Source organism: Tiliqua scincoides, chromosome 4, assembly GCF_035046505.1.
Source record: "Tiliqua scincoides isolate rTilSci1 chromosome 4, rTilSci1.hap2, whole genome shotgun sequence".
Taxonomy (NCBI): Eukaryota; Metazoa; Chordata; class Lepidosauria; order Squamata; family Scincidae; genus Tiliqua; species Tiliqua scincoides.
Window position 1 is genome coordinate 132018038 of NC_089824.1, and position 25644 is coordinate 132043681.

At 37.7% G+C, this 25644-nt stretch overlaps 1 protein-coding gene across 1 annotated transcript in view; it reads left to right on the forward strand.

Moving 5' to 3' along the window:
* Window positions 1-25644, forward strand: part of ABCD3 (ATP binding cassette subfamily D member 3) — a 56446-nt gene that overhangs the window by 13830 nt on the left and 16972 nt on the right. The window contains exons 4-16 of the mRNA XM_066625548.1: window positions 9494-9582; window positions 12157-12226; window positions 13452-13549; window positions 13724-13847; window positions 16164-16220; window positions 19505-19647; window positions 20848-20917; window positions 21873-21942; window positions 22224-22321; window positions 22416-22507; window positions 23461-23549; window positions 23634-23706; window positions 24769-24832. Coding sequence (XP_066481645.1) covers window positions 9494-9582; window positions 12157-12226; window positions 13452-13549; window positions 13724-13847; window positions 16164-16220; window positions 19505-19647; window positions 20848-20917; window positions 21873-21942; window positions 22224-22321; window positions 22416-22507; window positions 23461-23549; window positions 23634-23706; window positions 24769-24832 — 1137 coding nt within the window. The remainder of the gene's footprint in view (window positions 1-9493; window positions 9583-12156; window positions 12227-13451; window positions 13550-13723; window positions 13848-16163; window positions 16221-19504; window positions 19648-20847; window positions 20918-21872; window positions 21943-22223; window positions 22322-22415; window positions 22508-23460; window positions 23550-23633; window positions 23707-24768; window positions 24833-25644) is intronic.

Consider the following 25644-nt stretch of genomic DNA (forward strand, 5'->3'; position numbering starts at 1 on the left):
ATACATACATGTATACATACATAGTATGTATACATACATACACTATTTTTAATACTGTTTTTGCTATACTAGGTATACATAGTATAGCAAAAACAGTATTAAAAATAGTCTCTTACTAAAAACTATGATCCATCTCATAGATCATAAGATACATTTTTATTCACTAACTTTTTAAATTGTTCTCTCAACAACCATTTGTAAACACTATCAGAGTAAGGCCACAATCCCATCCACACTTTCCTGGGATTAAGCCTCATTGACATTAATGGGACTTACTTCTGAGTAGACAAGCCTAGGATTGGGCTCTAAGTACACTGAAAACAGCATACCAGTAGAACCATTAATGAAATCCTCCTCTAAAGTGCCTGGTGCCTTAAGCCAAAGGCTCTACGTAGAACACAGAACTGGGAGTGTGCAATTCAGTTCACAGTAGAGAGATAAGCAACAAGGAGTGACTGAGCAAGTGCAGCTGCACATAGTTGCACCTGATTTACTTGGAAGTAGACCCTCTGTGGAGGAAAGGCAGCAGCACTTGTGTGGAGGTCCTGGCAGGGGGATACTGCAGAAGCAAGCATGCTCTCCTAAAAGCTTACTACATAAGCAGCTGTTGCAAGTGCTTCCTAGCTCCTGCCAGCATGCAGCTAAGATCTCTGGCTAAAATACCTGTTGCTGCAGAATAATTCTACTTTAAATTCTACTCTCTGCTTTTCCTGTGTTTTACATCTTTGCAAGGTATCCAGGACTCTTCCAGTGAAAAGGACGCACACACAGGGAGATTGCTTCTCTCTCTCTCTCTCTCTCTCTCTCTCTCAGATGCTCCCCCCCATACACAAACAAAGGAGAGACTGAAGTGTGACTGTATACAGTAAGGGGAGAGGTGGAGAGGAAAGCAAGAGGAGGGAATAGACTGGGAGCCCAATCCTAGGCATGCCTACTCAGAAGCAAGTCCCTTAATAGTCGGTGGGGCTTACTCCCATGAAAGTGAGGCTAGGATTGTAGCTTTAACTGTTTTAAGTGCTCTCTCTCTCTCTCTCTCACATACACAAACTTTTCCTTTTATAAAAGTTAACTCTTCCTCTCCCCGCCCCCAGTACAACTTCATCAGTGGTGAATGATTATGGGGAGAGGGGCCTGCAAGCCTCAGCTTCCCAACAGAGAGTTTAAAGTTTAACAGAGAGTTTAAAGGGCAGGAGGTCTGGTCTAGAGGGTTGAGCCTCCATTTGCCTGATGATAACATCCGAAGATCGCCAGTTCGAAGCCACCGGCACCGTGCGACCTTGAAGCAGCTGACAAGCTGAGCCGAGTTATTCCATCTGCTCTGAGCATGGGAGGATGGAGGCCAGAATGTGTGACCAGATCAAGAAAGAAACATCTGAATGTTGTGGTTTCTTGAAAGATAGAACCTTTCAAATTGTAAAAATTCCTACAGGGATTTAAATTGCCTCTTATGTAAACCGCCTTGAATAAAGTCCGAGGAGAAATTTGAGGACCAAGAAAGGGGGTATAGAAATACCTGTATTATTATTATTATTATTATTATTATTATTATTATTATAAGTTTGGATTCAATAAGGGGGGAGGGGGCAAAAACAAAGGAAAGAGGACTTAACCCTTTCAATGGCTTGAGAAACAAAGGTACAGCCTTCTGCAGGCTGTCTCTCTCTCTCTCTCTCTCTCTCTCTCTCTCTCTCTCAAAAGATCACTCTCCCCCCTTCCCCACCCTGTCCAACTTCATCTGTGGGGAGATGGGAAGGGGGTTAGCAAGTTGGACTTTCCAATGCAATGCTTGAAGTTTAAATACAGTAGGAAGGGGGGAAGGGGGAACAAGAAGGAAAGAGGAGTTGGACTCAGCTGTTTCAAATGACTGTGTCTCCCTCGCTCAGACGCCCCTCCCACACATAGCTCATTGTCTTCTGCTCTGTCTTGGGTGCCACTCCAGAGATGCCTCCGTGGGTGCTGGTGCTGAGCGAGGGGGGCTGCTGATGGCTGTGGTGGCAATTGCCCTGCCCTTGGAGCTTCTGCAGCTGGGCAACAGCCTGAAGGAGCATGTGGAGCACACCCACAGCACACCCACAGGCAGCTGCGAATGTTCAGCAGCCCCCCAGCCTGCACAGCCTCCTCAGCAGAAGATCCCTTGCTCCCTCCCTCCCTCCCACCCACAATAGTGATTGGCTGGCTCACTCGCCTCCCCCTCTCGCTGCTTGCCTGCCCCAAAGATAAGGTGGGGCAATGATTCAGGCTGCGTTTTTGGGAAGAAATTTTTCGCCTTATAGGTGAGTATCTACGGTAAATATCAATTTTTTGAATTCTTTTTTTTTTTAATTTACTTACTTTAAGACATGGGTACAGGAAAAATCACAAACATATATGTACAGGGTAATACACAAGGGAAAAAAACACCAGGAAATCACAGAACTGTAGCCGATACTCTTATGTTTCCCTACCTATCATCCTTGAATAACTTATTGTTTATCTAACCACTCATACAATGGTTTCCACAATTTCTGTATTCTCTCTATTTCGCCATCTCCCAATCTTTCCGTCAATACATCTATTTCGACCATCTCATATAATTTCTCAATCCACATCTCTACAGTGGGAGTATCAGGGTTCTTCCACAATCTAGCATACACCAATCTCGCTGCAATAATTGCATACAACAAAATATGTCTAAGATCATTGTTATAACTTTCAGGAAAAATACTCAAGAGAAACAGTTCTGGTTGGAAATGTATTTCACAATTAAAAATAATTTGAATAGTTCTATATATTTTTTGCCAAAATTTTTTGGCCTTAGGGCAAAGCCACCACATATGATAAAAAAAACCTTTCACCTCTTTGCATTTCCAACACTTATCGCATGTGCCGGGATACATTTTTGCTAATCTATCTGGAGACAGGTACCATCTATAAAACATTTTGTATATGTTTTCTTTCATTGTTACTGCCTTAATTATCTTCATATTTCTCTTCCAAAGCTGGTCCCAATTATTCATTGTTATATTATGTCCAATATTTTTTGCCCATATAATCATTACCTCTTTTACCGATTCATCTACCATTTCCATACTCAACAGATATTGATACATCCTTCTGATATAATTTTGCTCATTTGATAAAAATATTTTATCAAATTCCATCTCCTCTGGGTAGATTCCTTCTTTTTTATCTTTCAACCATCTTGTTTTAATCTGTAACTCCGTCAACCAATCCAGTTCAATCCCTTTCTCCCACAATACCTCTTTTGAGTACATAACTGCTTTCTCATCTAATAGTTCATCATATCTCCTATTCTGTGAACCTCGCAACCACATTGGCCTAGTATCAATTTCTAACGGTTTCACCCATCTTGGAATCTTCTCATAAACTTTATATCTGATTTGTTCCCAGACAAACAACAATGCTCTTCTTATCAGATGTTGTTTAAAGTAACTATGATATTTGGCTTTATCATAAATCAAAAAGGCATGTGGACCAACCTGCAAATCGTGTAGTTCTAATTTTAACTCTCTAGATTTTTCAGCTTCTGCCCAATCCTTTATCCAATTTAATGCCGCTGCATAGTAATAAATTTCCCAATTTGGCATTCTGAAACCAACTCGTTCTTTCACATCTTGTAATAATTTCATCTTTATTCTAGCTTTTTTCCCTTGCCAAATGAAATTAGCCATCATTTTATTCAAATCTTGAAAGAACACCTTTTTTAATAAAATTGGGATTGTCTGAAATAAGAATAATATTCTTGGCAGCACATTTGACTTAACTGTTGCTATTCTACCCAACAATGATAAATTTAATCCATTCCATCTTTTTATGTCTTTCTTAATCTCCATCATTAACTTTAGATAATTATTTTCCATCAACTCACTACATTTATCTGATACAGTAATTCCCAAATATTTAACTTTCTTTGTGATATTAATACCAAATTCCTGTAGTTGCTGTTTCTCTTGTTTTCTCATATTTTTCACTAATATTTTCGTTTTATCATAATTTATCCTGCCATTTTACCGTATTCTGTCAGATTCTCTATCAAATATTTTAAAGACTGGGTTGGATTCTCCAAGATAAAAGTAAGATCGTCTGCATAAGCTTGAATTTTAAATTCTTCATTCACTCCCACAATTCTTTCATCTCTTCTTACTATATTATTTAATATTTCCAGAGTTATAATAAACAGTAATGGAGATAGAGGGCATCCTTGTCTTGTTCCCTGCTGGATTTCTATCATTCTTGTTATGTCACCATTTATCTTTATTCTTGCAGTTTGTTTGGTATATATCTTCTCTATAACCCTTATAAACTTTGGCCCAAAGTTCATCTGGTACATTTGTTGAATCATAAAGTTCCAATTTACTCTATCAAATGCTTTATGCGCATCTACGAAAATTAATCCTAATTTTTTCTCTGAGTGTGCCTCAAAATATTCTATTATATTAATAATAACTCTCACATTATCTTTTAAGTGTCGTTTTGGCAAGAAGCCCGTTTGATCTTGGTGTATTATTTGCAGCAGAACTCTCTTTAATCTTCCAGCCAATATTGATGCAAAAACCTTGTAGTCTGTATTCAAAAGAGAAATTGGCCTATAATTTCTAATTTCTTTCTTTTCTGTTCCTTGTTTATGTATTAACGTAATTAAAGCTTCTGTCCATGAGTCTGGAATATTTCCCGTTTCCCATATATCATTAACCAGATTCTTAAATGGTAATTGTATCGTCTCTTCAAATAATTTATAATATTCTGCTGGAATTGCATCTGGTCCGGGGGATTTCTGATTTTTCTGTCTTTTGATTGCTTCTGATAGTTCTTGCATGGAAATTTTTTGATCTAAAATTAGTTTCTGTTCTGATGTCAATTTTAGCATATTGTTTTTTAATAAATAATCCATTTGCAGGTCCGGATCTACATTATATTTCTTGTATAATTGTTGAAAAAATTTTCAATAATAAGTTTAACTTCTGAGGATTTGTATTTCTCAATTCCATTTTCATCTATCAAACTATTTATAAAGTTCCTCTGTCGTTCTTTTTTCAGTCTGTGTGCCAGCCATCTTCCAGGTTTATTAGCGTTTTCAAAATAATTCTGTTTAATTAATCTTAATTTTCTCTCCATTTCTTCCGTTTGTATGATTCTGATCTCATGTTGAAGTTTCTGTATATTCGCAACTAATTCCTCTCTAGATGGATTCTCTTGGAACTCCTGCTCTTTCTTCTTTAATTTTAAGGTTAGTTCTTTGATAAGCTGAATTTCCTTCCTTTTTTTCCTTACTTAAAATTTCATCATAATTCCTCTAAAGTACGCTTTACTTGTATCCCAAATAATTTGTGGTTTCATTTCTGGATGATTGTTTATTTTAAAGAACCAGCTCATTTCTTCTTTAGCTAAGTTCACAAAGTCTTTATCTTTCATATCAATAACATTCAATCTCCAGAGCCCTTTCCTCCAAGATCTATTAAATTTTAAACTAATTGGATTATGATCCGCGAAGGTATTTGGTAATATTTCTGCTTCAAATGCTTCTGTTGTTGCTGTAATCCAACACATATCTATTCTTGACCATACTTTATGTCGTGTCGAAAAATAAGTATATTGCCTTTTCTCTGGATTTTGGACTCTCCATGCATCAATCAAATTAAATTCTTCTGCCATTTGTAAGAATGATTTGGGTAGATTACCTCCTTTTTTTTCCTTTTAACCGATCTGTCTAGGTTTATGTCAAACGTTGAGTTAAAATCACCTAACAAGATCAAGTCAAATTCATTTAGAGTAGTCAATTTTCTATGTAATTTTTCAAAAAAATTTTCACGAGAGTCATTAGGAGCATATATATTTACCACCAATAATTTCTTTTCAGCATATGTGATTTCTACTATCAATATTCTGGCATCTTCATCTGTATAAATCAATTTTGGACTCAACCAAGGTTTAACATATAAGGCTAAGCCTTTTTTCTTCCTTTTTGTTTCTGCTGTATAGATTAGTTCACCTAACTTCTTATTTTGTAAAAATTTCCAATCTTTTTTCAATATATGTGTTTCTTGAATTGCTATTAGATCTTTATGCTCTTTTTCTAACTGATGAAAAATCCTTTTTCTCTTTCGTGGTGCGTTTAATCCATTAATATTTATGGATAAAATCTCAAGTTGGGTATCTGCAGCTATCATTCTATACTTTTCCTTTTTATTTTCACTTCTCTTCTTGGTTGACATCTTTGTTGTTTAATTTTAATGGTTTCTTTCTTTTCAGATTCATCATCCTGCTCCTCTTCCTCTTCATCTTCTTCTTCCCCTTCTGCTTCTTCATCTTCTATGCTGTGGTCCAATCCTACTTCTGATTCTTTCTCTAAGGATGTTGTATCCTCTAGAGACGCTTTAATTTTTCCTCGATCATAGTTATCCTTTCTTACGTCTTTTGGTAGTTCTTGTTCCTCTTGATCTCTTTGCACAGTCTCCAAGAAGTTTCTCATTTTCATTCTTGATGTTATACTATATCTTTTCAGTTGATATGTAAAGACTAATCCTTCTGGGAGTAACCATCTATATCTAACATTCTCTCTTCTCAAAAATGATGTAAGAGTCCTATATTGTAATCTCTTTTGTCTTATGCTCCATGGTATTTCCCTTAAAATTCTCACAGGATTTCCTCCAACCATTAATGTTTTCTCCATCAATGCTTGTTGAACCATATCTCTCACCCTTTTCTGTGTAAACTTCAACATTATTTCTCTTGGTAGATTGTGAGCTTTTGCATATACAGATCTAAGTCTATACACTGCATGCAATCCACCTTCTAAAAGTTCTGTTTCAAACTCCGTTTGTTCTCCCAACCAATGAATCATTGTTGCTCTGATATCTTCTTGTTTTTCTTCTGGATAGTTCTGAACGCGGAGCATGTAGCCTGCCTGTTGAAGCTCCAGTAACATAATGCTTCTTTCAAGGACTAAGTTGCGCTGATCAGCAACCTCCACGCATTGAGTGAGCTGTTCAATCTTTACCTGGTCTTTTTTTGCTTGTTCTTTCATCTTATTGATCTCTTTCTGATTTCTATTGACCTTTTTACGTGTTTCCTTCACCATCTCATCCATCTCCTTCAGTTTAAATGATAACTGGTCTAGTTTCTCAGTCAAATTTTTATCTAGATTAGAGATCTGGGTTTTCATCTGTCTGGACTCTTCGCGGATCTCTCTGAGAACATCCATAATTCCTGCTTGGTCCTCTTTCTTTCTTTCTGTACTCTTCTCAAGGGTTAACATTATCTGAATGGAAGTACTGGTATTTGGTGAGGCTTTCTGAGCTTTTAAAGATTGTTTCCTAGAATATTCCATTGTACATTGAGATAAATAAAAAATAGACAGGGCATCCAAAACAATATATCCCTACAAAATAATTTCAATTGCTCTTATACTAATAACTACCGTATCAATTCCATAAATCAAAGTCTCATTAAGGCTTACAATATTGATTTCTCAGCATTAACACTCATTAATCTCCAACACAGACAGACAGTCTTTTTAGCATTCCTTCATCCAGAGTCTTCTTAAAGGAGACACAAAAAAAACCAAAAACCAGTTATATTTTTTCTCCACTAGATGTCTCTCTACTTCATGGTATCCTTATCCAGTGTTTGAAATGTCCCTTACAGTCTGTAGATTATTTTTCCTTACTTGTTGATTACAGCTTAAAAAGGCAGCAAGGCCATCTCAGCAGGTCGCTCTGAATTTCCCAAAGTTATTGTTTCCTTAATTAGTCTTATCTTTAGTCTTTCAAATTGTAAATCACAGCGTCTTTGATGCGGGTTTCTGAGGGAACGCCATCTCTTCAGCTCCTCCTCTCTCCACCAAGAACAAATTCCCTCAGTCTATTAAGCAACTGTATCTTCTAAATAACCCGGTCTTCAAAGACATCAAACTGGGAGATTACTCACTCCTTGACTGAAGAGTTGAGAAACGGCCCCAAACGTTTTTTCTCTTCCTTCGGAGCTGCAGTCCCAGCGATAGGGGAAAAAGGAGGGGAGAAACCAGGCTGCCTCTGCCAGAAATGAGTTCCTTTGATTTGTTGCTATGAAGACAGGCTTTGCCCCGCTCCTGGGGTTGCTTTCCCCAAGAGTTAACTAGCCTCCAGTCTCAAGCACTTTCCTGGCCTCTCCTAGCCAGAAAAAGCCCCCCCCCCCCCCAAATCCTTGGAGGAGTTTACAAATCAGAGGGACCGATGGAGCTCTAAAAGCTGTGTCTTGTTGCCTGGGCTGTAGCTCCTCCCCCCCCAATTTTTTGAATTCTGACTATATCATAAGATTGTTAGATATCCTGGAATTTATCCAGAAGACCAGGATAATCAATAATTACATGAGCTTTTGGCAATGGGTCTCATATGATGAGGGAATGTATAGTAGATAAATCAGTAAGGTGATTTCTAGAATTTTCTTGTAATCTGTTTGACAGATTAAAGGTGTATTCTTCTTAAAAGTGCAATTTTATGAGTTTCAAACTTCCTTTTGTGTGGCAGTAGTCTCCTCTCATGTTGATTTCAGCAGTGGAGAACACTTCTATGTATAGCTCCTTTGATGTGGGTTTATTATTTTTTAAACCATTTGTATTCTTCCTTTTTGCCACTTAGACATAAAGAACTACCAGATTATAATTTTTCTGAAATTTATATTGGTATAATTCAAAAAATCCGTGGAAAAATTAAAAATTAGCAGCATCAGGGAATACTCAGTTTGCTATGGGTAGCATCCAAACCTTTCCCAGAGCAGCACTCCACTATTGGAAGCCGCCTCGATGGCTTCATCCAGTTGTTGAGCATCGTTTCATAAAAAGGAATAGATGTTATGCAATACTTCCAAAGTTCTTCTGGACCAGCAGGGTCTCCGTGATATGCTGAAAACAGAGGGGAGTTAAAGTCAAATGTTCTTCCTGTGGAAGAGAATTCTAGAACCTGGAGTCAGTAATCAGAAAGGCCCAATTTTGCATGTTTTTGCCTCACCTTAGAGTATTGGAGGTGTGCGCAGGTAAATACCAGGGAGGACAGGTAGATTTATATTGGAGACAACTAGATATAGCCTAAATAGGCTAAGCCATTTTGAGCTTTAAAGGTCAACATCCAGCACTTTGAATTGGGTCAGGAGCAAATTGGAAGCAAGTGAAGGTGATGCAAAATGGGAAATATATGTTAAATATGTTATAAATTGAATTTGAAACTCATGCAGTTTCATTGTGGTTTTCTGACATTAATGCAGCCTGTGTATGCATTAATCCTTATTTGGTTATTACCAAGAAATGCCTGGTGTCCAGGGCATTTGTCCCCCTTGCTCCCCCCCCAGGTACATCACTGGGTACAGCACAAATGAACGCTCTGGGCCTGGCAAAGACTAGGTGCTGCATTTATTGAAAGTGAATGGTAATTTGTGCTTCTTTTCAATTTTAAGAAGGTCATTAAACACTCTGTAAGAAATGTAATCACTAATCACTGTTTTCTCACTTTACTTCTGCTAGACAGGTTACTTGATACTTATTGCCATTATGCTGATACTTCGAACATATTGTGATATTTGGATGATTCAGAATGGAACAGTTATTGAGAGGTAAGTGCCACTTATATGATTCGTTTATCATTTTCTTATGTAGCACAGTACAGTATATCAAAAGATACAATTGTGATAGCTAGTGACAAAGATGGCTTACAAGTAACTATTTGGATTAGGTATGAAAAGACAGCGGGTTGTACCCTTATTTTTGTGAAAGGGCATTGGACTGGATCCAAACCAATACTTCTGCAAACAGAAGAAGTTCATGGAAGTATTTCTTCCATATCCAGGACACAATGAACAGGTTGTGTCTTGATTTTTGCATGAGCAGAAGATGCTTCCGTTTGTGCCAGTGGAGAGCTTTTCACCAATTTCCCTTTCCCTCAGCAACTACCTATCCTGCATGCGGACTTGCTCTGTAGGGTTCCCTGAACCTCAGGAATAGATTTTTAGGTAGCTGCTATGGAAAGATGGCAGGGAAATTTATTACAGGAACTCCTTATCAGGCAGAGTGCAGTGTAGCCTCCATTGTCATGATGTAAAGCTGTATTTAAATTAAAAAAACAACTTCCTATCAGGCAGAGTACAGTGTAGCTGCCATCATCATGAGCTAAAACTGTATTTAAGTTAAAATCTTATCAACTGCAAGAGTTGTTTTTTTTAACTTGCGATTATATTACTGTGAGTAGATCCCAATTAGTGCTTCCGCAAACAGAAGAAGCTTGCACAAATGGAATGGTTCTTTCATTGACAGAAGGAACTTCCAATAGTAGAAGCTCTAGGTTGGGATTCTACCCACTTTGTCTTATAGAATACAATCCAGAATAAACTTTTTTCTATCTGTGTTGTGTATTCTGCATAAACGTGCAATGCTATCATGTGTGCGGTAATTATATCCAGATAATTCATTGTGTTTTTTAAAAAGAAATACTGCTGAAATATAAGTTTTTAAAACACAATTTTTTTTCTATACACTAACTCTGTGTATAGAAGGAAGTTCATACAGAGTTGCTTCTCCTTTCTCCCGTAGCAGCCTCTATGTGGGAGGCTTCCTCCTAAGGGTCCTGGGATATTCTGGAGCAAGATGGGATATAATATTGGTTGAGGTGATGCCTGCTGATGGGGTGGGGGAATTGGTGAAAATGTCACCTGCCCATGCAAAGCTAGGCTAGGATACAACTCTTAAAAATGCGAGTTTTTGAAAGTTCCTAAGTTCTGTATTTTGTATCTATTTTACATGCATAAAGCATTTTTGTAGTTACATATAAAAACATAGTATACTTAATTGAGAGATAAATTTGTAAAATAAGCATGCAAAACGTCTGTGAATGTTGGAGTGTTTTCTTACCTTTCTGTTCTCTGCTGAAAAATTTATCTTCTGAAGAAATAATTTCTACACTTGTGTGTTGTGAATTTATATAGTGATTACCTCTACCAAGCTAGCACAGTTGTTAAATTTTGTACAATTTTTTTTTCTTGCAGTGCGATCATAGGCAGGAATCTGTCGCTTTTCAAGACTTTCTTTTTTAAATTTGTAGTTTCCATTCCACTGGTAAACAGATATTGTAGATGCATGCCTATATTTACGCTTATAACTGATGCATAACTGAAGCAATTTGCTTTTTATCACCAATGGTTTATTCCTTCAAAGATTTAGTTTGAACAGTTCAACTAAATTGTACAGTCTATAGCACTCCTATGGCTTTTTCTTTTTCATCTGAATTGCTTCAGAATGTATTTTTACAAGTTGTACGGAATGGTGTTGGTGATCTTTATGCTTGCCTTTTACCCCCTTCCCCCCCCCCAAAAAGGAAATCCTTTAGCTAGGTTTCTATACAAATGTTTTCTAACTTGGTTAAAAACTTATGAAGTAAACCATGTCCATCTGTTCTCCTTCTAGATCAGTGATCGCTTTAAGGGTTAGCAGATGATAAAACCTCATTTTTTAAGTTGTTTCCGTCTGATTTTCCCCCACTATGTTTAACACGTATCTATTTAGTTTCCTTTTCTTTCTCTTCACAATTATGTGTTCCTCAAGTTCTAACTCTTCTTATAAAAACATCTGTGGTAATTGGGCCAATGGTATCCATTCATTACAGAGCACATGGAGCTGCTTCTGGAAAGAGCAGCCTCGTGTACAGTCCCACCTTTCCCTTCTATAACCTCTAGTTCAGTCTATATTTGTCCTGTCATTATGTGGTGTATTTCCTTGCCCCTACCAAAAGAAGCTGATGAAGTGGACTAGGAACACATTACAGTGACATTGTAGTAAACTAGACATGAGGAATCATGATGCAGTCATAGCAGTCCTGTGCTGTTTGTAACATGTAGTGTTCCTTGGAAAAAACTGTCTGAAAGTCTGAAAACCTTCCAAATGTTCAGACTCTGTAGTTAGCTATATTAGGGCTACAGCAACAAGCAAGATAAATGAAAGGATTTCAATAAATCAACTGCTGCTTTGCCAACAGATATGCAAGGCCTATATGGAGAAAATAGGATCTTGTTGCTTTATTTGTTGAACTTTTTTCTTGTGTTCACAAATGGCTTTCTACCTGCTTTCTTTTGGGGAAACATTGCTGGGTGGGGCTTGCTTCCCTTTGCCACTAACGTTTTGCATGTGGTGGTTTGCAGTGGTATCATTGGCCGCAGCAGGAAAGATTTCAAGAGGTACTTGTTCAACTTCATCGCTGCCATGCCTGCTGTAAGTGGGGTATTTTGTTATTTTCATCCCTTTGGCAAAAGTGATTTGAAAATACAAATTCCAGCTTTTCAGGTGACCTCTAAAGTGAGTCTAAAAAAAAGAAAAACATGTTGTTTAAAACAGCACATTAAAAAAAATCTCCCTATGCATTCTGGGTTATAGTTGTATAAGAAAAATAAAACTTCCTGTGTCACTTCATGTATTTTCCTACACAAAAAGAGTCTATTGCTAGTGGTAGAAATGATTCCAGTGGGATGAATACTCTGAATACTGTTGGTGCATCCACCAATTACCATAAGTAGATATTAATTATTCATTTCATTCATACCACCAGGATGTTTTAAGTTGAAGGAAAAATGCATGAATAATTTTGGGGATCTGTGAGAAGTTACTGGACCCAAGATACTATCCCTTAATAACTGTTCCTTCGTACTGTAGCAAAGCCCTTAATACAGAAATACATCTGTTCATGTATGTGTTTTTACTATGATTTCATCAGGCAATTTGACTATCCCCCCTCCCCCCAATATAAGATGAATGCAGTGTGGGGCTTTTTTTTACATGCGTTGGAGGCTTTTAAACAAAGGATATTCCTGTTATAAAGTGCTGTGACTGTGCCATAGCAGAAGCCGGTGCAAACATGAAAACATGTGCTAGCTGGGTACATTTTGGATAATTAGATGAATAACATGAACTTCGGTAGATTAATTCATCTATGGCGAAGTCCTACGCATGTTTATTCAGAAGTGTGTTCAAAGAGACTTCTTCCTTATTTGGTGTGTTTAGGTTTGCAATCTTAGAAATATTGTCATGGGCTTAAAAAATAACCCTTGATTAATTGGTCAGTAAATTTGCAGTGTAATTCTTAATGCAGGTACTGCATGCTGCAAATGCAAAAAGTGGTATATAGATATTTGTAATAAATGTAATACCAACTTAAGAGCCATTCTTCTTTGTGGAAGAGTGTTGAATTCCCTAAAATAATTTTCCTGAGAATTATTGCTTTTTTCTTTAAAACATAGTATTTTACAAATTTATGCAGATTTGATTCATCAATTAAGATTTCTTTAATCAGATGACTGTCCTATTTTGGACTTTAATGTGTGATTTGAGCTAACATAAGGTGGTGGTTTTTATGCACCTTAGATTTTGCTTTTATTGATGCAAATAAGTTTCTCTGTGTTCTTGGTGGGTTGATTGTATCTTGCTGTGTTGCTCTTTGTAGATATCCCTGGTGAATAACTTTTTGAAGTATGGGCTAAATGAACTTAAGCTGTGTTTCCGTGTGCGGCTCACAAAGTACCTTTATGATCAATATCTTCAGTAAGTAATGTTTTTCAGTGTTTCATTGTTTAGTAATACACTAAAATGTTAAAATAACTAGTCATATACACTTGTTCTAATTTTTTTTAAAAACGAGACCATAATAATGTTTTACACTGACAATTTAGTAAAAATGCCATACTATCTAAATTGCTGACTTCATGGTATTTTCAGGACTTACACATACTACAAAATGGGGAATCTGGACAACAGAATAGCGAATCCTGATCAGCTGCTCACACAAGATGTAGAAAAGTTTTGTAACAGTGTAGTAGATCTATATTCTAACCTTAGCAAGGTAAGTACTTTCTCTTTCTCTTGCTTAGAGAACTTCATTCTTTTGATATTTTCAAGTTCTATGTCATTTAGCATTAATTATAAGATATGAGTATATTAATAGTATTGAATATTTATTAAAGCCATTTCTACCCCATTTTTCTCCAAATTTCTCTCAATATTTAGTACACATGTTTAGCACAACTGTGTGCGGTTTTTATTTCCAGTGTTTAAATTTAGGCCACCAAGTAATGAGTCAAATAAGTTCAGCCCACATGTTGTGGTGCAGTGAAGTGAACGTCAGTGTTTTTCACCTGGGCCGTATCCTGCATACAACAGAAGAAATACACTAGTCTACATTTTAGGAATCCAGTCAATAACTTGCACCTTGTACTTATAATGTTTCTTGTATGTTGAGTTCCAGGACCACTTTTGCTGTCACTTTTCAGCCCCACTGTTGTTACCAAAAGGGCTGTTTTGTTTAGGGGAATTATTACACTGCCCTTATTGGAACCTTAGGATCATAGGCTGGGTAACAAGACGGTGTAATGCAGAGAAATTCCCTTTTGCTTAAGGAGGAGACTGAGAGAAAGATAACTTTTAATAAAAGATTATAGTTTTATTACAAAAGCACAAAGGTAAACATAATGCACATGTAGAAATGATAAGTGTATGTTTCTTGGTCCTCATACTTGAATCCAATGTACCTAGCTTTCATGGTGGTTGTGTGTGAAGAGTATTTGGTACATCCGAGGAAATCAGAAAATGGTAAGGTTGTAGGGAAGGATTTTAGGGGTCCCTGATCTGCCAACCCCAGCTGCTAATTAAAGATGGGGAGAGAAGGGGGGAGAAGGAAAAGAGTTCTAGGCACAAGATAGTTACCTGTCCTGTAGAGCAGTTGGGGGGGAGAAGGGTCCTGTGAAGAGGACCCTCTGACACAGTACTGTTTGTTTGTTTTTTTAGCAGGGGGAGAGTAACTGGCCCACCTCACCCCAGCACTGTCTGTTCTAGTGGCTCTCTGCTGGTATTCATTTGCATCTTTTTAGATTGTGAGCCCTTTTGGGACAGGAGCCATTTATTTATTTGATTTTTCTCTGTAAACCGCTTTGTGAACTTTTTAGTTGAAAAGCGGTATATAAATACTGTTAATAATAATAATAATTAATAACACAGATGTGTTGGTCCTTGGGGAGAGAGCGAGAGAGCATGTGAGAGGAAGCCCTCACTTAAAAGGGGTTGGGAGACTGGATGGCACTCACTTAAAAGATTGGTGCTGAGCTGGATGGCAGCTTGATTACTACTACACAGCAGGGTGCTTGGAGTATGTAAAACATTGAAAGAGGATCAGAATGTCAGTTATCAGCAAAATTCAGTGGAGTCTATGGCTGGGTTCCTAGATGGGGGAACTTAAAACAATACAATGAATACAGTAATGTAGGAGACACTTAAACAGTGATTTAAGACACAAGAAGGCAGTTCAAGTTTGCATACAGTTCTTAAACAGTGATTGGGTTAAAACAATACAATGAATACAGTAATGTAGGAGACACTTAGTGATTTAAGACACCAGACTTCCTCCCATAATGTGTGACCATGGGGAGTGGTGGTTGTGTAACCATGAGCTTGTGGCTTGACCAAAGTTCTGGAAATGTGACCTGTGTGCTGGGAGAAGTTTAGCCTGCATGATATTTTAGTCCATAGTAACATAACCAGATATAGACAGAAAATCACAACTAAAAGGCAAAAGGGGATTTTCACGTAACACTGTGAGTCTGGAGGTTGTCTTCAATTACAGGGCAAATAGGCACAACAAATTTATTACATTCATTTGTATACTGCTTTTCAGGCTAAAACCTCCCAAAATGGTTACAGACAATTAAAAACCAGTTAATTTTTGGCTGTGGCTACTATTGGTTCTTATAACTGCATCAGTCCAACGTAATGCATCAGCACAGGAAAATAGCCACAAGTAAGAACCTGGCAGCAGATTGTTGCACGGAGCAGGGCTTCTGCTGTATTGGGTTGCAGGTGTAAAGGTGGCCTCTGGATGTTGTCCCTTCTTCTCTGCTGCAGCTCCAAGTAGCAGCAGGGGCTTGGTGGAACAAGATGACAACTGTACTCATCCCTGGTAGCTGTGGTGGCTGCTGGTTTCTGAGGCAGGCCCAGTATAAGTAATTCCCAGAAAAATAGTCATCAGGAAGAATGTGGCAGCAGACAGGCACATTAACATTTTTTTGACTGTAAATTAGGTTTGTAAATAAGCTTAGAATGGTGTTCCCCCTGCAAACTCTTATCTTTTTTCCTCTTCATGATGTTTAATATTTATCTTCTCTTACAGCCATTTTTGGATATTGTTCTGTATATCTTCAAGCTAACAAGTGCAATTGGTGCTCAGGTAAAGTCACTCTTTTAATTTACACACTAGAATGTTTTTGATTGATCTACATTGAAGAATGAAGTTTTCATATAAAGGAGATGAGGGCTTATATTATTATTAGTTACTAACATTTAGCTCATATGAGGGGTATAATTTATGGAAATAGGCTGCCAAGGGGTATGCAAGTACTAAAAGGTTCGGAACCACTGCAGAAGAATCATTAATCAAATCCTTTTCACTGTTTTGCACTAGAAGTGTCCTGAGAAATTCTTGATGATTGATCACTTTCCATATTGTGTTTCAGTTTTTTACTTTGCTGGTTTTCAATCACTGATTCATACATGAATTGATTACCAAAGCCTAGCTATTGGTGGGGCCTTTACAGCCATCTCTCTTCCTACCTTGCTGACACTGCAAGGCATTCTGGAGCACTGCCTGCCTCTTTCTGCCATTCAATTCTTTTTCAAGTACCCCTAAAGGAGTGCCCCCGGGTCACATGTAGCCCTGGTTGGAAGCCACTGATCTACTGGTATGTTGTTTACAGTCCACTTACTCTGATAGTGTTTACAGAAAGGTTGTGGAGACCAGTAGTTAGAGCAGTGGTACTCACACATTTAGCACTAGGACCCACTTTTTAGAATGAGAATATGTCAGGACTCACCGGAAGTGATGTCATGACGGGAAATGACATCGTCGGACAGAAAAAATTTTTAAGCAACCCTATGCTGGAATCCTACCCACACTTACCCAGGTGTAAGTTCCATTGACTATCATTTTTAAATGAATATACATAGTAGCTTGTTAAAAGTACAGGTCTGTAACATTTCCCCAAATGCAGTCACATACCATGGTAGCATCAAGTCTAATATATTAAAAATAAAATATTGAAATGATTGGGGACCCACCTGAAATTGGCTCGTGACCCACCAAGTGGGCCCCAACCCACAGTTTGGGAAACACTGAGTTAAAGAATGAAAATGTATCTTATGATCTTTAACTATATTTTTAAAAAATTAGAGACTGTACAGTTTTAAGGTAACAATTACTGGTAGGTTATATTTCTGGATCTGGCCTCATGTAAAATCAGACAAAACTATAGTCAGATACCCCTGCCCCGAGTCCCTCCTTGACTTATCCGAGGGTCATAGAAAATTCCATGATTTTGGCTCAAACCCTGCCCTCAACTTATCTGTGAGATCAGCTTATTGGTGAGTATCTGTGGTGGTTTCCAAAGCAACTAGCAGTGCTTGAAATCTAATATAATTAGGATTGTTAGTGACATAGGAATTGTATGATGAAACAAATTATATAAGAAATAACAGTAGATTGTATCATAAACTTCATTGAAATTGGTGAGTCCTAGCATAATAGAAAGGTTTCTGGCTGCTTCTTTTCCTCTATCTGATGGCTTCAGTAAGGGCAGTTTGTAGTTAAAACATTTTATAAACTAGTTCCACAAAAATGTTGACTCCCAAATCACCAGTGCACATGAGTATTTATTATCTTCTCTCAGAAGGTTACTTTTGTCATTCAACACTGCTGAATTTTCAGTTGGGGGGACTCTAAGATGCAGACCTAATGGGTGCAAAATAATTTCTTTCCTTCAGTGTTGGAAGCTTCAGTGTTATAGAAGTACTTGTCCGGAAATTCCTCTTCCTTCCATTTGAGATGGTTCAAGTACAAGCAGGAGAAACTACTGTATGCCTGTGTCCTTTCCCACATGTGACTTGATGTTCTGTGTGCTGGAGTGCGTTACAGTGGATAATTTGTAGTATATATTAGACTCTTATGAGAGCATCTTAGAATTCAACTGATACTTTGCTCAGCCAAATGCAGCTTGAAGACACTAACTTTCTTTCTGGATTGAGAACCTGGACAACAAACTTCATATAATTTATTGAGTCAATGTAATGATGTCACTCTGTCTCCCTAGTACCGACTTCTAATCCCATGAATTGCTCCCTCACTGCTCTGGAAATTGCTCCCCACTGCTCTCTTGTCCAGGAGGTTTATTTTTCCCATGAACAAATATGTTAATCAAAGCTGTTTAGATGGAGGCCCAAGTATTAACTACTATAGTAAAAGAATAAGCATTCCTAGGCAAAGTTTCCTTCAGTGGAATAGTATATGTAAGTGTGTTTTAAAACTTGCAAGGATTTTTCTGAAATGGAAGAGAACTCAAGCACATTAAATAAGAATACTTATTAAAGCTTTGGATAAGAATTAAGAAACCTTGGCTGCAATTCTGCAAGTTGTTATATCTAACTGTTGACTTCAAAAAGAAGGTGCAAGCTATACACATTTCTTAGCAAGCCTTATTGGGAAATTGAGTAAATCTTGGTCATGTTTCAAGATGACCTATAATAAACCTATTTCAGTTATTATGATGATGATTCTAAAGACAAATATGGGAAGTCAATATCTTTTGGGCTTGCATGTATTATCTAGGTATTTAAAACATCTTATTTAATAGAACATCATATGAGGTGTGAATGCTTAATTTGATATAGGGATTTATGTTACTATATAGGAAACTATACAAAAATGTCACTTTATAAAAACTTTAAAATGTCTTATTGCCCAATTTCATCTTTCAAGTCAAATTTGTGCTTGCTTTTTTTAAAATGATGTGATACAGTGTTATTACCTTAGCAAAATACATTTGTCCCCATCCAGTATCTCTGGTGTGCATGGAGGAATACATGCAGAGAATTTCCCAGTACTACCGAGAATGGTGTAATGATAAGAACTGGTGTAATGCAGTGACAAAGACTGAGCTGCAGATTCACTTGAATCTGGGCCCTGCCATGAATTCTCAGTAGGAGGCTTGCGTGAGCCACTCTCTGCCTCAGCTACAATATTGGCATAATAATACTTTTCACCTTACAGGGTTGTTGTAAGATTCTGTCAGGATAGTATTCATGAAGTGCTTTGCACATTCAGAAAGTGTTACGCAAATACTTATATTATTAAGTCTGTTTGTGTGGTGCTTCATATGTGCAGGTATTTGAACTGTAGGCAATACAGTTCAATATTGGTATAATTAAGAATTACTACAGAAATAATGAAATTCATAAAAATGGTCCTTAAATATGTACATTCTCAGGGTTTGCTCTTTTGGCAGTGCATTACCATCCTGTTGTAAATTGTTGCCCATATGAAAAGTTCAAGCACCCCACTTTCTTTAATATAAACACACTTCCACAAATTAACATATGTTCATACTTTAAACTTTTAGTATCCATGTTGCTAAGAGGTTTGTCCTGATGTTCTCTTTTGTATCATTTCCTAACTTTTTACAGGGTCCTGCTTCTATGATGGCTTACTTGATTTTTTCGGGCTTTTTCCTTACACGTATAAGACGACCCATTGGCAAGATGACCATGACAGAGCAAAAATATGAAGGAGAGTACAGATTTGTTAACTCAAGGCTCATTACAAATAGGTATGGGTTTTTTTGAAGGTAAACCATTGTTCATAATTGGTCACAACACAAAACACACAAACACAAAATACTGGTCACAACACAAAATATTGCTGTCACAGGAAAAATAGGAAACATTTCAGTGTGTTTTCATTTTTTTTTTTTTAAGTTAATCTGCCATGGACTTGAGCTCTATGACTGCATAAAAATTCAGTCACTGTCCTGAGGTTGAATGCGCAGGATTTGCATGTGCGTCCATTTTCTCTGTAGTATGCTTAGAAAACAGTTCCAAACATGATTTACTCATGCAAGCAGAAAATCCACTTTTGAATAATCCATTGAGAAATTAATATGATTATTTGGATACCTTGTGTGAGCTATCACCAGAAAATACTGTGGAAATAAGGCCAGCTGCAAGTACAATAGACCTTAAGATGGCAGGATTGTCATTTCATTGCATAAGTTAAGGTGATAAAGCACAAACACCTTGCTAATTAATGGTAGTTTAGCCATTACAAGGAAAAGAATGTTGTGCTTGCCAATGGTTTTGATATTATTGGATGTTTCTCTTTGGTTATTAAAGAGATTATATTTCATATTATAGTATAAAACAAAACTATAGTAAGATTTAAGGCCCACTTTACATTTGAGGTGGTAGAATGCTGAGGTGGTGGAGCAGGCTGTACCAGTTCATGTGGGAGATCATGGATTTGAATTCTGTATTCCCCTATGGAAAATAAATGAGCAATTCATGTGAGTACTGATGGGTATAGTCCAATGTTTCTCAATGTTAGTCCCCTGCTGTACCACTTCACGTGGTTCACCTATTTGAAGTATCACTGGAAGTAACTAGCGATGACGTCATTGTCAGTTATTTCTGGGTTGGAAGGCCAGATGCGACACAACAAACACCAATGGACGAGGGCTTTTTTGAGCATGGAGAAACATGCTTTGGAGTCTCCTACCACTGTTTGTTGTGTTACATTCCTGGTGTTGCTGCTGGGCAGTAGGTATCCGGGCATACCTTGAGTACCATCAGACACCACTGCAAGTACCACTGTGGTACCTGTACCACTGCTTGAGAAACACTGGTGTAGGCCATTCAGGCATCTCTGGAGTCTGCCACCACATTCTCTTTCTGATTCTCAACTTTCTCTAGTCTGATTTCTGGTTACTATTGTCAAAGATCAATCTATGCACTAAAAATGTCTCTCTTTATAGTGAAGAAATTGCTTTTTACAATGGAAATCAAAGGGAAAAACTGACAATTCACAAAGCCTTTCACAAATTGGTAAGCTAACATAAATTGCTTCTATAATGCAACTACTAAATTCCTCTCTTTGATTTTGGCCCAAATCCTGACCAACTTTCCTGCACAGTGCCAATGGGGCATGTGCTGCATCCTGCAGTTGGGTGGCAGTCACGGAGGCCTTCTCAAGATAAGAGAATGTTTGTTCCCTTACCTTGGAGTTGCATTGCCCTTACCTTGGTGCTAGAAAGTTGGTTAGCATTGCACCCTTAGTGACTTACTTAAGATAGTTGAGGTGAGTAGATGTTATGAAGTAACAGTTACCTGATGCATCGCATGCTAAGAATTTAGCAAAATTTAAGAAAAGATTAAGTTTTCCAAAAAGAATAAAAATAGCAACAGGTTTTTAATAACTAGCATAGTATGTCCTTTGTGAGAAACTTTTGTGAGAAAAACAGAAAAGACGTAGAAATTTGTGGACTATTTTAGAATAGTGGGCACAATGAATGGATGAAAAACTGTGAGAATTGTTTTAAGTGGAATCAATGGGTTCAATTCTAGGAACTTCTGCAACCATAGTTCTTGCTGTTTCTCCCCTGTTCTCTTTGAAAATTGGGGGGGGGGGGCCCTCAGGGAAGTACAGAGGGAAGATGAGCAAATCACCCCTTGTGCAAACAGAACTTCTAATGCTAGCCAAATATAGCATTTGTGTGATGTTTTCATATTGTGTGTGAATATGGGAGAGTGCCCTGCTGTTTTTTAAATTCTGGTTGAGATTTTCAGGGTTATAGGAGCAGCAAGCAGGCCTCAGAGCCAAAAGTGGCCAATGGTGTACACACTCCATATTTTCTTTGTGTGCACTGCATTGTGCCACATTTTATTTTCTGTTTCTACAGATGTATGTGTACCATCAGGCTTGTGCTTTGGAGATACTGATCAATTTATTGAAATATATAGAGTGTGTGGCACATAATTACCTACTTTTTCATTTCAATAGGTGGAGCACTTACACAACTTCATTTTGTTCCGGTTTACTATGGGTTTTATAGATACCATCATTGCCAAATGTGAGCATTCGCAATTATTCTTCTCTCACAGTTGTGTCTGATTATCTGATAAAAGGAAAAATAGGCTGCTTTGCTGTGTAAAGTGCCATTGCTCCCCACTGTTTAACCTGTGAGCACTAACTACTGAAATGAGATTATTATATGGGAATACATTAAAGAATGGAGAATAACGATGCATGGCTTTCTTTGTTGGGTGGGTGTAGGTTAATGCACTTTTACCGTCATACTAATTTTCCATTCAGAACTAGCTGTCAAATGACTTTTTTTCTTTTTAATTGTAGACCTTGCAACTGTAGTTGGTTATCTGGTTGTTAGCCGCCCGTTTCTGAACCTGTCTCATCCTCGCCATCAGAATAGTACCCATGCAGAACTTCTAGAGGTGAGTAGCAACTTCTAGGTGACCAGTGCAGATTAGTCGAGTGGTGTGTATTTTCAGTTCACTCTTGAGCAACGCTGCATTTTGTTGTTTTAAGGATTACTACCAAAGTGGAAGAATGTTGCTGAGAATGTCTCAAGCTCTTGGCAGGATAGTTCTGGCAGGTCGTGAAATGACCCGATTGGCTGGGTAAGGTCAACCATTAACATGTACAACTGGCTATCTTTTTATAAATGACCCCTAACATATCTTCATTGTCATCATCCAAAACTTGCAGTTATTTTCAGAATTGGCAATTTCAGTAGTTCTGTGGAATGGCAATATTTTGATTATTGTAATAACTTTAGCATGTTCTTTATTTAATAAAGTAAGGGTTTATAAAAAATAAATATTTATGACCTAATATTGTTTACAAATATTTAAATAAAATTATTTTGTAATATTTGAACTTCATCAAAGCTTTGAGATGCACTTATTGAAAACGCAAAGCCCTCTCTTCATTCTTTCATTAATGTTCCATGTGCTTTCAGTTTTCAGTAGTTGTAGTCACTTGTTCAAGACACTTGAGCAATTAAATTATTCTTCTCCGGTGGGTTCTCCATAGTGGGGTCAGTCCTCCATAGGTGGGTAGCTCCTCCCTCACAGGAAAGGCAAGTCAGGAAAAAAGTTCTTCCTGTGGGGAGAGCTCCCTCTACTTCCCCGAACTGACCTTGCCTTTGGAAGAGCAGGTTGGGTTGTTTTCAGCTCTGCTGGCAGCTGGACTGACCAGCGTTCCTTTTGCCTTATTTTGTTTCTTGTTTTTGTCTGGGGCTACTCATCCCCATCACTGCAGGAGTCCCTTCACAGCCAGCAAGGGAGAGCTTTCTCCGTTTGTGCATTGCTGCCTCCTGCTCTCTGGGGCTCCATTCCCATGGAAGCAGTCATGGCGGCCATTTTGGCTGCCTGAGGAGTGCACACATGTGCCCTAGTCCATCCAGCTGTTGCCTGCGGTGGGGTCAGATGCTCATATTCTGTAAATATGACTCCTTTGGAGTATTGTGTCAAATTTTTGTTTGGTGTTTAGTTTGTTTTTTTCTGTAGTACCAGCTGACAGTAGAACAATTCTGAATGTCATTTCAGTGTAACTGTTTTTTTCATTTTAGCTTCACAGCTCGAATTACAGAATTAATGCAAGTTCTGACGGAGTTAAACAAAGGCAAATACCAACGCACCATGCTGTCTCAAGAAAAGGGTAACTGATATGCTTTATGCATATGTTTAATTGGTGTCACACACTTGTCCACTCTTTAATGTTTGTGTCTGTGTGTGCTTTAAGATTCAGAAATGGAGCAAGCTGTCCCCCTGATTCCTGGTGCTGGACAAATTGTCATAGCAGATAATATTATCAAGTATGTAAAGTCTCTCTCTTTTCTTATTAACTTTCTTTAAGTCCACCATATCTACACTTTTTAAACTTTGTTTTTAATTTCACCCTCACCATTTAACCACGGATTTCAGAATTCATTGCCAGGAATACCCTCATTCTGTGGGGGGGAAAATAAATGCTAAAATATAAAATGAATGCAAAAGGAAAAACATGCAAATTGTACAGTTTTACAAATGTGCATGTAATTTGTATCACCTGAGACCTTGGGAAACTGCTGCCAGTCCAAGTAGGCAATACTGGGTAAAGTAGACCAATATCTGACTTTGCATAAAGCAGCTTTGTGTGTTCAGTTGCACTACTTAGTTGTTTACAGATGTTGTAATGCAAAAGCATGCAGATTAATAGCAGAAGTAGAGAACAGAATGGAATAAGTCTGTGCTTGTCCAGATTATTCCATTGGTCACCTGCAGTACCTTGGGGACCAAGGAGTATCTGAGCTGATGTTTGTGTTAAAGTATTCAGTATGCCTAGAGGTTCTCGGGCTGCATGACCTTTAAAATGAAACATGGAGGGGAAAAAAGTAACATAGTGTTTAATTAAGTGTATTTTCATCTCCAGTTCTGTCTTTGTGGTGGTCTTGAACAATCACCTATAAATATAATAAAGAGCAAAGACTAGGGCTGTAATCTTATGCATACTTACTTGGTAGTAAGTTTCTTTAAAGTTTCTTTAAACTTACTGGGCTTGCTTCTGAATAGACATGCATTAGGCTTGTGCTGTAGGGGTTGGAAACCATGGACATATGATGCCTGCCTCCTGCTACAATGCTACACATTCTCTGTTTTGGAGATTTTAATGTATTATTCTTTCTTCGTTTCCACTCACTATAACAGAACCTCATATTTAGATGTTTAGCTGTTTAAGTGTTTTAGTTGTTCAGCATATTTAGCTGTTTACTATGGTTTGTTTTGCTTTCTGCTAGGGCTATATTGCAGGCATTTTGGAATTGTTTTTCTGCTGTGTAATATGATAAGTATGATCACTCTGTATTAATGGCAATATGTTCATTTTTTTTTTTTTGCAGGTTTGATCATGTTCCATTAGCAACACCAAATGGCGATATGTTGATTAAAGACCTCAACTTTGAGGTATGTTATGACATGGTATTTCAGCCTGAAATATGATGTTGAGTAAAAATTATAAAGTATAGATTTGTACCAGAAACGTCTGTAGTAGAATAAAATTTATCAGCAGCCCATATAATTCTAATATTCTGCAGTCTTAGTTTTTGATTTATAATCTGATACAAAGGCTTCTTAATAGAACTTCTGCACATTTAAATTTCCTGTTGAAGTGCTGGGGGCAGTTCCAGGCATGTAAATTTCAACATCACCAGTAAAGTCACATTGGAAGAATGTCTAACATGGTGTAACCACTAGATGTCACTGTGTGGCTAATGTAAAGTACAACGTATCACTTGGAACCTGTGCTTTTCTTTAATCATGTAGAACAGTCCTGAATATCATCTGATGTATTAATTATGAGATAAGAAGGAAAACATCTATTTGAGTATTTCACATTATATCGCCTTTCCTCCAAGGAAGCCATTTACATGGTTCTTTCCCCTCCTTAGTCCTCACAACCGCCTTATGAGGAAGCTAAAGCTGAGAGATAGCGACTGGTCCAAAGTCACCCAGGATTTATGCCTGAGCAGAGATTTGAACTTGTATCTTCCATGACTAAGTCCAACACCAGAACCACTATAAAATATCATGTTATATTAATATATGGCCTAAATCAGTGTTCTTCAACCTTGGGTTGGGACCCCAATGGTTTTGCAAAGCCTACCTTGTGGGGTTGCCGCAACTTATGGAAATGAAAAAGGTTGACCAACACTGGAGACCAGTTAAAGGGGGAGGCATCTAGTATACCCCTACAAGTACCAAGAGATTGCATCCCA